The sequence below is a fragment of the Brienomyrus brachyistius genome, chromosome 20 (genome assembly GCF_023856365.1).
Source record: "Brienomyrus brachyistius isolate T26 chromosome 20, BBRACH_0.4, whole genome shotgun sequence".
NCBI lineage: Eukaryota > Metazoa > Chordata > Actinopteri > Osteoglossiformes > Mormyridae > Brienomyrus > Brienomyrus brachyistius.
Window position 1 is genome coordinate 11897515 of NC_064552.1, and position 15197 is coordinate 11912711.

The 15197-nt window shown below is 47.6% G+C and overlaps 1 protein-coding gene across 4 annotated transcripts in view; it reads right to left on the bottom strand.

The window, feature by feature from the left end:
- The window catches only part of LOC125715355 (ryanodine receptor 2), a 148728-nt gene that overhangs the window by 59675 nt on the left and 73856 nt on the right, over nucleotides 1–15197 (bottom strand). For all 4 annotated transcript variants that reach the window (XM_048986733.1, XM_048986732.1, XM_048986731.1 and 1 more), the window contains exons 16-26: nucleotides 14524–14619; nucleotides 13153–13271; nucleotides 10815–10948; nucleotides 10482–10723; nucleotides 8356–8548; nucleotides 6792–7008; nucleotides 6597–6701; nucleotides 3288–3391; nucleotides 2080–2163; nucleotides 1442–1601; nucleotides 764–911 (exon numbers count right to left, since the gene is read on the bottom strand). In XM_048986733.1, coding sequence (XP_048842690.1) covers nucleotides 764–911; nucleotides 1442–1601; nucleotides 2080–2163; nucleotides 3288–3391; nucleotides 6597–6701; nucleotides 6792–7008; nucleotides 8356–8548; nucleotides 10482–10723; nucleotides 10815–10948; nucleotides 13153–13271; nucleotides 14524–14619 — 1602 coding nt within the window. The remainder of the gene's footprint in view (nucleotides 1–763; nucleotides 912–1441; nucleotides 1602–2079; nucleotides 2164–3287; nucleotides 3392–6596; nucleotides 6702–6791; nucleotides 7009–8355; nucleotides 8549–10481; nucleotides 10724–10814; nucleotides 10949–13152; nucleotides 13272–14523; nucleotides 14620–15197) is intronic.

The window sequence follows — 15197 nt, forward strand, 5'->3', positions numbered from 1 at the left end:
ACAACAAACCCACATCTGGGTGGCCCCCTTGATGAAGATATGCTTTATATGATGACTCGGAGGAGAGAGAAAACCAGAAAAGGCCAATGGGAATTAATTTAATTCTGCATGCTGTATGGTACAATAATGTCACTCGAGGCACAACGAGAAAGCGGTGGCAGGGACCAGGAAACTCGATGGGGATCCAGTTCCGACATCCAAACTGAGGAAAGTTTCCCAGCAGGAAAGGTTTTTCCCACCGCTGAACCGGAAATTACACGGAACATTTCCGAAAACAATACAGGGCACCATTTTCCCGGGTTGATATCAGATCAACGTGGTCCTCAGTCTCATGCCTTTGCAGCTGTGCACAGATGCATCCTGCCTGGGACATATGCAGTACATGGGCGGGGTCACAGGAGCACTGGCCCTAGCTGATTGGTCCCTGGAGTCCCCTGTCACTCGACAATTCAAAACATAGCACTGGCTATTGATAAGGTTGACCCTTCTGTATAAATAATGGTCCCCCTTATATCACCTTCTTAAAAAATCCTAGAATCTCCCCTGCATTCTGCTGCAATAAAGCCATACATGCTATCAAGCTACAAAAAAACATGCTGTCTCATCATATATCAGACTTTTAAAACATTAGGAATAGATACGTACAAAAAAGTATTGCTTAAAATATATTGGACAAGGTTTTATTGACGTAGTCAATAGTTTTTAATGCAATTAATTTAAGGAGTCTTCACATAACAGCTGAAAGGAATGTGCCAGAATTTACCATGATCTTGGTCGGGGGCCTCCAGGTTGTACCCATATCCCAGCAGGGTGCGGACTGCCTCCCTCAGACTGTCTTTGTTGGACTTTTTGGTCCGTTCATCCAGCAGGGCATACGGAACGAGACGAGGATTTCTTCTGTTCTTCACATCCTGGTACGAGACACATGGAACGCGTGAGAACGGGACAGATGGTCACAAAGCACGAAGCGTGCTTCGGGATTCTCCAGACTCACGGTCGCGTAACCCGCTCTTCATCCGTTAAACCCTCCCAAATTAAAAAAAAGCGAAACACTGAGAACTTCCGACAACTTTTCACGGCTTGTGAGCCTCTGGCGCATATATAGCGAGTTCTTCATCACTCAGCAAGAATAACCCAGACAAGAAGAATGTTGTAACTCCCTGTCCATATACCTTGCAGGAGTCAGAGGTTTAATAATAAGAAACAGGTTTCTTCAGTCTCCAATAAGGGCACCAGGGAACGAGGCAAAATGAATGGCCCAACCCAAAGTTCTTGACAGGGCACCAGTCCAACCAACCTTGGTGCCCATATATTTCCCCTGCAGCCACTGCATTAAAAATGAAGAACCAGACCCATGCTGGATGCCCCCATTCATTCATTTCTGCACCCCTCCCCCCTGCCACCATTCCATCCCAAAAAAATCCAAGCTGTCAGGTCACACCTGCTGGATGCCATAGGTCCAGCCTTGCCGGATTCTGTCCCGGGCCCAAACGTTGTGTGCGTTCTCTGCCAGCTTGTCCACCATGGCTTCCTGGGAGGAGGACAGCTTGATGTGGCTCAGATCCATGGGAGCAGGCTTGTACCCACTCGACAGCTCATATCTGCACAGAGAGAGGTCCGGGATCACACCTTGCATCATGACCCGTCGTCTCGTATCAAGGAGAAAGTGATCATGGCAAGAGACAAGTGCACTTCATTGCTGAAACCACAGATACAGTAATATGTACAGGAATTAGGTCTGAGGTGACCCAAAACAGTATTCCCACTTAATTCCTCATGAATTAGCCCTCCTTCCTGCCAGTGGCAAAATTATGCATCATGAATTATGCAACTGTGCCAGAATTCAAAAACTTTAAAAAGATTCCCATCAAATTTGTGCCTTAGACCAGCATTTCTCAATCCAATCTTTGGGGACCCACAGTCGGTCCACGTTTTTGCTCCCTCCCATCTCCCTTCCAGACAGTCCACGTTTTTGCTTCCTCTCAGCTCCCAGCAAAAAACGAGAACTGTTAGTGGGTCCCTGAGGACCGGATTGGGAAACACTGCCTTAGACCAACTTGAAGAGCTACTTGGTTTTACTTGGTAGAAAGCTTCAGGCTCTTCACTTTGTCTTCTGCGCGCTCATCAGCCACTCCCACATGACATCCAAGGGCAAGCAGCGTTCTTCAGAGGAAGAAAACAAAGGAGCTAGTCCAAAGACGTCTTTGCAGCCAGAATGCCTGCAGCTCATCCTTGCACGGGTATTATTACTGATAATTACTGCTGATTATTTTACCTGCTTTTGACTTTCATCAAGGGTGATGTAGAGTATATAGGTACAAAGTAGCGAAAATGTGTGTGAAACAAGCACCACACAAAGGAAGGAATCAAGGCAGTCAATACAGGTGCTCAGTAGGTATATATTCAGAAAGTAAAAAGGCTAACTGTCCCTAGGCCTTGGAAATGACGGACAGCTTGTTACACCAATGGGAATCCAGAGATAAGAACAGGCATTATGATTCAAGTATAGAATCAGTCCGAATACTTGTTAGCTAGTTATGGTTTGGCATTTTTATACCAAGACAAATATCCTTCTGAGAGTCCAGATGATATAAGACTCAACATTTGCAAACATATTTGTGGAGATCATATGCTGAGGACTCATCTGTCACACAGTTACCTCAGAATATGATTTAATTAAGAGACCGACTTTCAGTCCGAAGTTCAAATCAAGAATACAGGATATGAACCGAGTCGTGCCACTCTGACCTAGATGGCCTGTTTTGACAAGGCTGTCCCTGAAATTCTGAAATTAATTAGAAATTACCAGCTATCCCTTATGGTCTGTAATTCCACCTCATACTCAAAATACTGTTACAAACAAGTATTTGCATATAATGACATTTAGACTATCAGTGTCTGGGGTTTCAAGAAGTACCTGGTTCATATAAATTAATCAGGGATTTTTTTTTCACTCAAAAAACACTTCATACAGAGATAAGGGATCCTGACTCAGTTCAAATCTGTAACATAAAAAATCTGATCTCCTTTTAATTGTGTTACACATAACCGAATACTACTGACACTGTGTTCAGCACAGCGAAGACCTTCAGAGTCTAATTACATCGATCCAGAGAAAAGATGATATCAACAAATGCTGTGATCACCTAAAAGCCTTAATTTTATGAATTCTTACAAGGTTAATTAAAAAATAGCTTCACAGGTTTTCCAGCCATTTGCAGGAGCTCGTTTCTCTTGTGGAATGTTCTTTGTCCAATAAGTAATGAACTGCCTGCAATAACACTTACTTCAGCGTCTCCAGAGACATCTGTAAGTTATAGCTGCGCTCCTGTTCCGGAAGCTTGGAGAACTCCACCAGGCATGGGTGCTGTCGTTTGTTGTCGTCTCGAATCTACAGCACAAGGACAACAACTCATAGATGTGTCTCATATATATTCCTCCTTCTGACCTATAGTCAAATATATGATTATTGGAGAAATTGTAAAAAAAAATGTCTTTGTGGGTATCTTACTAAGTTTCCCAACCAGTCCTCTGGGACCCACAAATGGTCCGCATTTTTCCTCCCTCCGAGCTCCCTGCCAATCAGTCCACACCAGAACATGGACTGTCTGTGGGTTCCTGAGGACCGGATTGGGAAAAATTGATGTAAGCATCGGACCTAGTCACTGTGCTTGCCAACGTGCCCCTGATTTGGCTCAAAACCGTACAGACCTGGCAACACCATCGCCCCCCCTCTGCCTGAAGGCCATTTCGGGAACACAAAGCAGACAGGAGCAACACCCGAAGAGCCCAGTGTCCTGCTGGAGGCTGAGCATGGCAGTAAGGCATGTTTAATTAGCGCTGATGCCCATGGTGTCCTCCAAGGCGTGCTCAGAAGGGCAAGTAGCCAGTGCTAACCGACAGCTTTCAACCAGGGGAGGGGCAGGGGAATGCTGGTCGCCAGTAGTGTGTGTGTGTGTGTGTGTGTGTGTTTGTGTGTGTGTGTGCGTGTGAGTATGTGCTTTTAATTCCGTAAATTCCAAACGCTGTTCCCTTCCCACTTTCTCAAGGTCTTCTGAGTGAATTACACCCACTAATGTGCTCCTGAAAAACCTCGCCTGCACCAAAATCACGTCCTAAAACACACATATTACAATGGGAAACATAGGGTTAGGGGAATGTGACTCTGAAACTTAGTAACTTATGCAAAGGAAAAAGTGAGTTAAATAATAAAATCAGTGATACCAGTGCCCAATGATGTAATTAAATGCATTTTAAATAAGAAAGAATAACAACACATTAATACATTATATCATAAACATCTCCTATGGGTCTTATGAGTTTCAGGAGAATTGGCTAATAGCCACTTCGACCGAACGTGCCGAACTCGCCAACTTGATTACTGAGAGGCGGGAGTAGTGAGCCACAGCCACTATGTGGCCGGGCATGGAAACTGCACAAATACAGCTGATTACAGTATTCGGAGGGGCACCGCCTCCTCTACAATCTGATTGATTATCTCTATGAATAGTTTTTTTTGTACTGTCCTCAGAAAAATTTTTGCGTAAGTAAAACCTCCACAAGTCACACGAAAGCCCCAACCTAGGCACCAAGATGAAATAAGCATGAAGGATAACCTGGGTTTCTTCAGCTCCTGATAGGTGATTGATTGTCATGGCAACACACAAGAGCACGCAAACCCCATCCCGGGTCACCGTTCCGACACACGGTGTTCACATCTGAGCAGCACTTAGGTGGTGTTTTGTTTTCAAATACTACAAACACAACTATGCAGTAAAGCCAGACATTTCATGCTGAGGTGGATATGAAGGTCGTGGTTTCATAGCGAGTTAGGAGGCTGCGTCTCTGATCAGATGGTTGCTGGTTCAAATCCCAGGCTCAGCAGAGTGATGTCACCGTTGGGCTTTTGAGTGAGGCCCGTAACCCCCAATTGCTCCAGGCTCTATCTGGCTCTGCTTTCTCAAAAATGTATGTCGCTTTGATTATATAAATAAAATGCGAAACTAAATCTAGGCATCTGCACAGAAACCCATCTGAAAGCTAAAACAAAGCTATTCGCACGTCGTGCTGAACACGTCCCACGTCCTGCCGACTGGCAGGACGCTCTCTCTCACTCTCTCTCTCTCTCCATCGAGCCCCCATCCGTCTTTGAGCCTAACTAGAGCATGCCGGGCACATATTCGGCACCGCCCGGATATCTCGCAGGTATTCTGAAAAGCAGGGAAGAGCAAAGCGGCCTGGCGGAGCCTCCGAATCATCGCATGATGCGTGGCTGGTGCAGAGCACTGCCCATCAGTGGTGGTAAGGAGCAGGGCAGAGGCACTGACTTGTGGGTGAAAAGTATGGGGGTGGTTTTACAGGACCAGATACACAGAAGCACAATAGGTACATAGCAAATATATTTCATACATATTAAATTATAATTTCCTTTGTACATGCATGAAACTTTTTTTTTAATTTTCTGTCTTCTTGCTTGTTTTATTATTATTTAGCAGTCTCTTCTATCTAAAGTGACATATATTTTTTTGACAGTCCGCAAAGCAATTGGGGGTTAAGGGCTTCGCTCAAGGGCCCAAGTGGCGACACCACTCTGCTGACTCTGGGATTTGACCCGGCGACCTTCCGGTCACAGGTACAGCATGCTAATCCACCAGGTCACACACATCAGACGGGAAACTCTCCCAGGAGGTCAGCAGCAGCATCCGCGGCCGGTCAGCGGGCAGCAGGGGGAGGACAGAGTAAACGGTTGGGGTGACGCAGCCGAGCAGCTCCTGGTACGAGCATGTGGCTCGTCAGCACCCAGGTGATGTGGAAACCAAAATAACACTCAGGGAACAGCAGCAGCTGGAACGAATGAGAGCACAAATGTTCCCAAATGGTCCCTGGAAGCACAGGGCACAATGCAGGGCTCACTGTAGATGGTCACCCCACCGCTGGGTGACCACTCGCGCTCAGGCGCACACTATGAACAATTCAGAGACTCCAGTTCACCTGCATGTTTTTGGAGTGTGGGAGGAAGTCCACAGGAACATTGGGACAGCATGCAAACTCCACACGCGCACGCCGAGAGAGACAGGAAATGCAATCGACAAACCTGGAGGTGCGAGGCCGGAGCGCTCCCCACTGAGACGCCCACTCATGCAACATGCAAAATATAATCTCAGGAACCTACAGCACATCACAAAGGGGAGCGGACCGCTCTGAACTGCTATAACGGGCGAAAAAAAACCAGAGAAACAGCCCACTCAGTAAGCAAGACTCGCAAGGCTAGTAAATCTCGACCAAAAAAAAAAAGCTCTACAAATCAAACCAAAGTCACGAACAGCTTAACGATGAGGGGCAATATCAGAAATCACTGTAGATGTCTTCTAGCATTGAGTTAATCAATTTCACATATTTGTAACATCTGCCGAGCAACACGGCACAGTCCTGAATGATGACCTATGATCACGGGAACAAAACCACCATCTGGACAGCGGGTTCACTGTCGAAAGAAAATTTTTATTTATAATCACTGTAACCTGCAAAAATGTGTCACGAAGAACTGAGAGAGGAAAGCTGTCGACCGTCTAAGGTGTGAGATGTTTGTCACTCACTGTTCCGAAGGTCCAGCCAAGCTCGATCTTGTTCATGACCCAGAGCTCGTGAATGTTCTCTGCAAGCTTCTCCCGGATCCGCTCCAGGTGAGGAGGTAAGACGATCTGAAAATTTATGCCGGATCAGGTGGATGTTGGAGCGGCAGAGCGTGGGGGCTCGGTCAGCTCCAAGCTCCTGTCACCCAAAAGTGGTACCTGGCTGGTGTCCACAGGAGTGGGCGTGAAAGCCGCCTGCGTCAGGGTCACCGTGGGCCCCAGCAGATCTCGCGTGCCGCTGTGGTCCTGCTTGTACTCCTGGCTGTGCTCCACCCTCAGCTTCTCCCTGGGCAGCACGGCCTCGAAGCACGGCGCGTACCCAGGGGGTGGGAGGAACTTGAACTCCCCGTGACGGCCCCCCAGCAGGAAGCGCACTCTGCAGGGTGAGGAGACCACGGCTATAAACAAAACCTCACTGCGATCTGAGTCTATAACCATCTGGGTTCTAGGTCCAGTGCTTTTATCTTTATACCAATTAGTGTGCAAACCAACCAAATTCAAGAATACAGACCCTGCAAGTGCTGCCTTTTTTGTTAATTTTTCAATATTGAGGGATAAGCCCTGACAACATGCATTACTATTATGATTACTAATTTATAAGCTGTGTATTGCAAAAACAGTAAATTTATTTCTTATACCTTTTAAACAGTCAAGGCAAAGGTATCCACCCCTTGCTGAACTAATGCTTCCATATTTGGTCATTCTTGACGTCCACACTAACATTACCGTATACTGTGTCGTCTAGTGTAAACCGTCAACTCCCGCAAAAACGCTCTATGTAAACCTGCACTGTGTCAGGGTCTCATAGCAGAACCCAGGCACGTGGGAAACAAGCCTAGCCGGGCCTCTGTCGCGTCCCACAATTCCCCCGCGGAGTTTGTTTGGGAATTCCAGAAAGGTTCTTGAGTCAGCTGTGCAAACATTAGCTGGGGGGTGAAAGGGTGGGGATGCGCTAAACATGACCAGCGTGTCAATGTAGGGTGACCTGACGGACATTATAAAGCTTTAAAATCAAGCAACAGAGAGACAATTTCCTACGTCAATTCCTCCAAAGTCATTTAATTTTAACACGTTTCATTTAATAAAAAAAAACCTAAATCAAAATGCAAGAATTAAATATTGTAGGATCTAAAGCCAAAAATCGCTATTAAAAAGCAAGCTTGTTCAAAATTAAACTAAAAGAAATTATAGAAGTAAAAACTGAATCACAAAATGAGAACTAAAATGTCTCGCTAAGGATCTCCGTCAGGCTAATCCCATTAGCCGGCAGCCAATGGCACCAAAGGGTGCATCTTTTGGAGACGAGCCAAAACTTCACGAAATCTGCCTCCATCCACACGGCCTGGGCCCTTCGGTCCTCCTCCGCAATCTCATAACGAGATTAGCCCCGCTTTAATACATTAACCACGGCGCAAGAATCAGTCTGATGCCTCGCCCCTTATTGAGCCTCCAGAATACATCTGTGTCAGAAGATGTCTTTCCGCAGTCAGCAGAGTGGGGAAGAGCAGTGTAATATGAAATCAATAGTAAAGCAGTTAACGTAACGTTTTAGGGAACCGGCGCGATTGCATTATGACAAAGTACAGCGCATTCATCACACGGCGTCTGCCTCACACTAAAAAAAAATAACCCTAGCCAGCAAGACACAGATAATTGAAAAATTACTGGCTGGTGATAAGAGTGAGACTAAGCACCGTGGGCGACGCACTGGACTGGCACTCACTTGACCCCGGCCGAGAAGCTGACGACAGGGAAGAACAGGCCGTCTGAGTTGAAGTTCTCGTACATGCCCTGGACGGGCTGCCCGTTGATGCGGAAGGAGATGCTGGGCGCACTGAGGTCCAGACAGCAGCTGACCACGTCGTCCGCCCGAAGGAGATGCTGATTGGGCGAGCTCACCGTCCGGGCGACGCAGCCTGTCCGGGAAAAAGAGGGCACATCGGCCTGTACGGAAATCTACCACCAGGGGCCTCCAGATCGAAAGATACCCCAGTCAGCAATTTATGGTGCTTGAGAATTCGGTTTACACAATAAAATAAAACAAACCAAGTCATATATTTATGAGTAACTATGTCATGCTGTGGATCTATATCCCGTCGCAGCCTATGGAAGAGAAAAATCGATATTCCCGTCTACGGCATTCCGCTGCGTGGCTTACATGGCTTCAATCACTCATTTATACCATCACTCGGCAACAGGTGTTCCAAGATCCCTACTACTGGCACAACAAGAGCAGCATGGTCGACCTCCGCAGCAGACATACAGCCGTTTTTCATGAAATACAACAGAGGCAAGACATGTTTCCTGCTTCTCACGCAGGCTTTTCAGAGACACCACACCTCTTCCCAAAATCGCCTTCGCTTTTCACAAGCAATTGTACCCTTCTCACCAAAAATAACCAGATTCCTTTTTGTCCGATTACCGCATAGCAACACAAGGGTGCAGTGTGTCCCAAAGTTCTCCATGTGCCCTTACAAAAGGCTTCTTTGACCAAGACAGGCAGGTACGCCATTCTTTCCTGCATTAATGAACAAGCAGCCTTTTAGAAAAAACAATAAAGACTGTTTAATAAAATTCTCCGGATCCAAACTAATTTTATCCTGAAAATCAGGTAAAAAAAGCTATTACAGTAACAAAAGATAGATTGCCCAGTGGTCAACATGTAGACAAGGGTTTCAATTCTGACTTTAACACATACAGCGAGCTTTTACATTTATGCTGGACTCTCATCTCTGGAGGGGCCTGTTTTACCAGTACATTTAATTAAACAGATTTGGGGCACAGCAGATGTGTTTCAATTCTACTCAGCTGCCATTCCTTCCATCCTTCCATCCATCCATCCTTCCATCCATCCATCCATCCATCCCCTGAAACCGCTTATCCTATTCAGGGTCAAGGGGGTCCGGAGCCTATCCCAGAGGCTACGAGCACAAGGCATAGAACAAGGCAAGATGGGGCACAAACCCAACACAGCCAGATATTATTATGAATACTAAATAAATACATTTTAAACTCGTTTTAGGTTTAAATGAGGTGTTTAAAGAAAAATCTGGAAATGTGTTGGAAAAAATTTGAGTGAGGCGTACGAAAATGTAGAAAAACCGTGGATCTTAGCAGCTATGACTATCTGTACATCCAGTTAATAGCTTCCGTAAGCAAGTCTTCAAATCAAAAGGGTCCTGCCAGGTGAATACATGAAATAATTGTGTCCATTTTAAATTTTGTGTGAGTATAAAACTGCAAACAGTGCAGGGTCACAGATCTGAAGTCACGTCCGATTCAGTATGCTGTGGACCAACCTACGGCTGCAGGGTCTGGCACTACCAGCCGATCGGAGCGAGTTTAACACCACTTTCGTTACAGTTTCGAAAGTTTTAAGGTTACCACTCTACTGACAGCCAAATGTGGGATGCAATCATCTGTAGGAGTAACCAGACCATGAGGTCCTCCTGTGCAAATCCTTGATAAAATCTCGAGGCTGACATCCCGTCTTGAGTTCAGCGGGGAATCAGGGGTAATTAGGGAGGAGCATTTTCCGTGAGGCATATGAAATCGTTCGGGAAAAGCACGATACTTGGCAGCGACAAGGATCTGTAGACAGGGGTGCATTTTCCTAACTGCTGGAGGCAAGTCTATTTGGAAGAGCGCAGATCGCTCACCTCTACGCTAAGCAGGACAATGACTTGGCTGCACGCTCCTGCATTAGAGGGTGAGTGATTCAGATAGTAATCACCTCCCTGACTGCCTGTCTCCTGTACTGCACTCCGGGATCAAAACAAAAATTACAGTAATGGACCGCAGCCTCAGGAGAGACAAGGAGCAACCAGGAAGCTGCAGAAGCTGCCTCACCTGACCATAGATGAAGACCGTCGAAGCCGTAGGAGTAGAGATCGTCCCCTACGCCGTTGCCTCCCCAGCCCTCTCCACCCCCGGGGTAGGGGGAGTAGCCGTCGGTCGTCGCCCAGCCCACGCGGAGGTGGGTGGCCTCAGCCGTGACGAACGGCGCCACGTGGTCCACGATGAGCTCATAATACCACTTCCGGTACTGGGCAGAACCTTCGCTGATGCCCAGGAAGATGTTTGGCCTCATGCTGCAGGCGATCGATAGGCGATATGTACCATGAGGGGACCAGGAAGTCCGGGAAGAAAACTGACACATGGAAAGAGAGAGCGGGAATGTACCTGCTGACATGGTTGACGAGCCGCGTCTGGAGGAGCAGGTCCCGGCCAGGGAGCAGGTTGTCACAGATGAGGTGCTGGTTGGAGCGCACCGCCACCCCGTGGCACACGCACAGAGAGCAGAGTACGTCCAGGACCTGTCAGTGACGTAGACTGATCACTGTCTCAGCTTCCCCACGCCTCTCCCTTAACCTATCGTCTTATTGGCCCATGGATCCAGGGCTTGTCCAACCCATTTCGGGGTCCTAAGCAAAATCTGATTAACCTAGTTGTCATTTTCCTTCCCATTCTGATAGGCTGATAAAATGGTGGAGGGGCTGGTGGCCATTGGGCCCTAAGCAGCCATTTAGTTTATACTGTATATGCTTCAGGAAGGAAGTCAGGCAGACATCTGCATCCCCAACAGAAACATACAGCCTACTGGTGCTGTACCATGTTCTCATGCAGCTGGGTGCCGGAGGATAGATAACAGAATCCACTGATACACTGATAGCCTAAATATATGGTTGAATAAATACCCAAAAGAGAAGTAAATACATCATAATTAACACTCACACGCACTCATACAAAGACCTTGCTAGGCAGCTTAGGTTACATTAGTCTGTCGCGTAATTTTAAAAGGACAACATTTAAATAAATGGCACGAAGAATGATGCAGACAGGAACAAAATAGGCAATTAAATCATGGCGGCCTGGGTATGCAGTAGCAATTCAAATTAATCAAATCATGAACAACTGGCCATTCAGAATGAGAATAATATGGCAAGCGAATGAAGTCTGCTGTCCCGGCTGCGACTCGCCATCAAAGCAGAACCGCCTCTGCGTGACCCTGAAGTCAAGAGTTGTCAGTTAAAGAGAAACAGCCCCCCCCCCCCCCCCCCCCCCCCCCACCACCACCCGCGTCCCACATGATGCTGAGCAGCAGCGACTGGAAAAAGCCAGAGGCTGTCAGGCAAGAGCCCCTCACTCACACGAGCCCCCCCACACAACGCAGGGGGTGGCAATAAAATGATCTAGAGGTGTCCCATGCGCGAACATCGTGTTGACATCTGGATCGAAGGACGAAGAAGCCCAGAGCTTGAGAAGGTGAGACTGACTTGGACCAACAACTGCAGTGGCATGTGCTAACCCAGAGGAGCCGGCGATCCAGGCCCAGGAATGTGGATGTCAAACCTCAAAGGTCAAAGGGTCAGGAGACCAAAGGATCAGAGTGTTGGTCCCGGCCACCCTACGGAGTGACCAGCTCTATCGGATGCCTGGAGAATGAGAATATTCCTACCTTCCTACACAAACCAGCCTGACCATAAAGGCGCCATGCGACCGCTGCCATTGCAAGCAGGTGCAGCGTCAACCTTCTCAGCATCATGTGACTTTGATCGCAGACCACCAGGTGCTCCAGTACTTGTGCCTCCGTTCTCTTTTATGCATCATTTTCCAGATGTATGGTTTAATCTCTCTCTCATGTATACTTTACCCCATGCTAACAAAATTGGCATTTTGTATTTGGAACAATTAATATACTTGATTTATTTGATTATTAATTGGTTTAGATGGTGTTTTCAGCTGTGCTAGATCAGAGCTGTTATGGGGTAAGCTCGATACAGCCATCAGAGTTTACCGATCAATTTTATTTCCCTCTGGTTTGATATAGGATTCCATGGGGGCTAAACTCCCTTCCTCTCCATCTTGAGGCGACCTTGCAGTGACAGGTGGTTTGTGGATTTTATGACTGTTTGCCCTGCAAAATGCCACACAGCGCAGTGCAGACCTTATCAGTCATCCGGAAGACACCAGCACACAGCTTCCGCAGCTAAATCGCGCGTCACTTGTGATACGTAACTACGCAACTTCTCACGATAGCATCAAAATCATGAACGCTGACAATGCTGATGACAATGCTGACAATCATGAATTCTTAATGCTGATGATCTTTCACTCAGCCCAACAGAATAATCAACATGCCTGCAAATTATTGCTGCCATTTGCGAAATTTATATATATGGCACGTTATGTGATGCTAAGCCAAGAAAAATTTCGAAGTATTGAATAAATCGGTTCAATTGAATATTACAATGTAGATCTGATCCTGCTCCACAGAGCTCAGTTATTACTGCATATGTATACTTTCAAATCAATCTGTGATATAATAGTATTGAGAGGCTATTTGAAAGTAAACTGAGCAGAAAAACTGGAGCTCTTAAAAATAAAAAAGGCACATTCGTGGAAGAGTGATACATGTAGGTGCCTGAATGCCGCTCTGTCGTAGTTCCATTAAATCTCGACTCGTCTGGATTAGCGCTCTGATCAAGACGCACACGGTGACGAGCAGTCACTTTCAGACCTTGTGGTTCCTCCCATGTTTGTCCAGGAGGGAGATGATGGACTTGATGTGTCCTTCCTTGATGATGTTGAGAGCTTCTGGGCTTTCCACCAGGACACAGTGCAGAACCTCCAAAATGCCTAAAATTAGAGCAAACGGATTAACTCCTGCTCAGGTACAGTATAAAAAGGGAAATGAAATGGAGGGGGTGTTATCAAAGGAAAACAATGAAGCGATTTAACTCAGCTTGGCTCACAAAGCTCTGAGTGCATCACACATGCCTGGCTTCCGGCAGATTCGGACCTGCAGCTTCTTCACATGAGAAACCGGCGTGGAAAATGCCGGAAATGCCGCGGGACATTCCTGTCACAACCGGGGAGCGCGGGCGCCCCAGAAACGCCAGCATCCGTCGGTAGCGAGTGGGACGGGAAGCCGGTGTGACTCACCTTCGCCGAAAAGAGCTTAGGTGGGCTTTTTAAGGCTGGTGACTCATCTTGCGGGCCTCATCAAAAACTCCCAAAATGGATACTCCCTCACCCACGAGGCCTAATCGTGTCAGGTGCACACCGAATAGCAACGGCAAAGCGGGGGCTCTGGTACGTGTCATGCTGTGGGGGGTGGGCATTCACTAAATCCTTGCAGGGGTGTAGTGACAGTTAACAGCTTTGCAAGGCATAGCTCAGGGAAACGTATCCCCCAGCAAGGCCATGGTTAAAAAGAGGGGGGGGGGGTGGCATCGTGCACTGGAGAGATCTGCTGCACCCCACGACCCCGCAAAATGAGAGCAGGGCGGAGAGCCCTGGAGATGGCTGATGGGTCAACGTTGGGCTCCTGGCTTTAGCCGCATGCTAACCTCTTCTCAGTGCACCACCCCCCACGTTCTCCGACTTCCCGGCAGACTAGAAGAGGACAGACACCCAAAATCTCCTCGCCTCCCATGGGATCGCTTCCGACTGCGAAGAATCCCCCAGCTTCCCGTGTGAGAAGTAACCCCCCAGTCCCCTGACACGACGCCCCCGACTGCCCGTCGAAATGAGGAGCGGGTGAATTGGGGGGGGGGGGGGGGGGGGGTAGATTGGAAAGGTTCCTGAGCTTCCGGCTCTATCCCACTGGTCCCACGCCTCCAGCACGTGGGAAACTGTTCCACTTCTCCTTTCTGCTATTGTGGTGAAACCATGACAACAGCGCCATCCCATAATGCCTGCTGGAGACGGACGTCCGAGCGTGCCCAGCTTCCGTTTCAGTATTTGTGAAGAGTAAAAATCCTGTTTTTAAATTATTGCTTGTAATATTGCTTGTATGTGATCTAAGAACAGCCGACTGTCAGGCACCTGTCACAGCCATTTAGTCCCCAACAAACCTTTCCCCGGCCCATAATGTTTTTCAACGTACCAGATGAGGCCTCCAGTCGCTCCAGCCTACTGATGAGCCAGTCCAGGGAGCCGGAGAACTGGGCACAGTTCTTCCGGTTACCCCTTATCAAGGCGGCTGAAAAGAGGAAGGGAAAAGATGCTGTGAGCAACACGATTCCCGGTTCTGAACGTGGGGGCTTTAGATCCTGTTCCTGAGGGCTGATAAGGGTCACAGCTGGGTCAAGTACGAAACTTGGCCATTTAAACGCGGTATTGTGCAATCTCTACTCTGGTAATCGGGGGCCTTTGCAGGGGCGGGGCCAGGGGGACCTAGCTGATAGCTGATTGGCCCCTAGGGTGCCCCTTCCCTTGTCACTCACAGACTCAGAATATATCATTGGTTGGCTCCTATGTATTAATAATGGCCCCTCTGATGCCGCCACCTAGAATCACTGCTAGTTATAATGTAAACAAGCATTTTTATTTGACTTCACAGCTTATAGGAAAAGCTAGTCTGCAGTTCTGTTGAGGCCACGGGCTTCAGCAGTTTAATTCAGAGCTTCTCCCAAGTCTATCCCAGCTGGGCCTCCATATCTCTGTCCTCTCTCGTCTAAGAAGCAGGGACTAAGGAGCAATCACTAAGAGCAATATTAATGAAGAACATCCATTTAGCACGAAACATCCATTTTAGAGTCGTCCGCCAAACACGGCGAT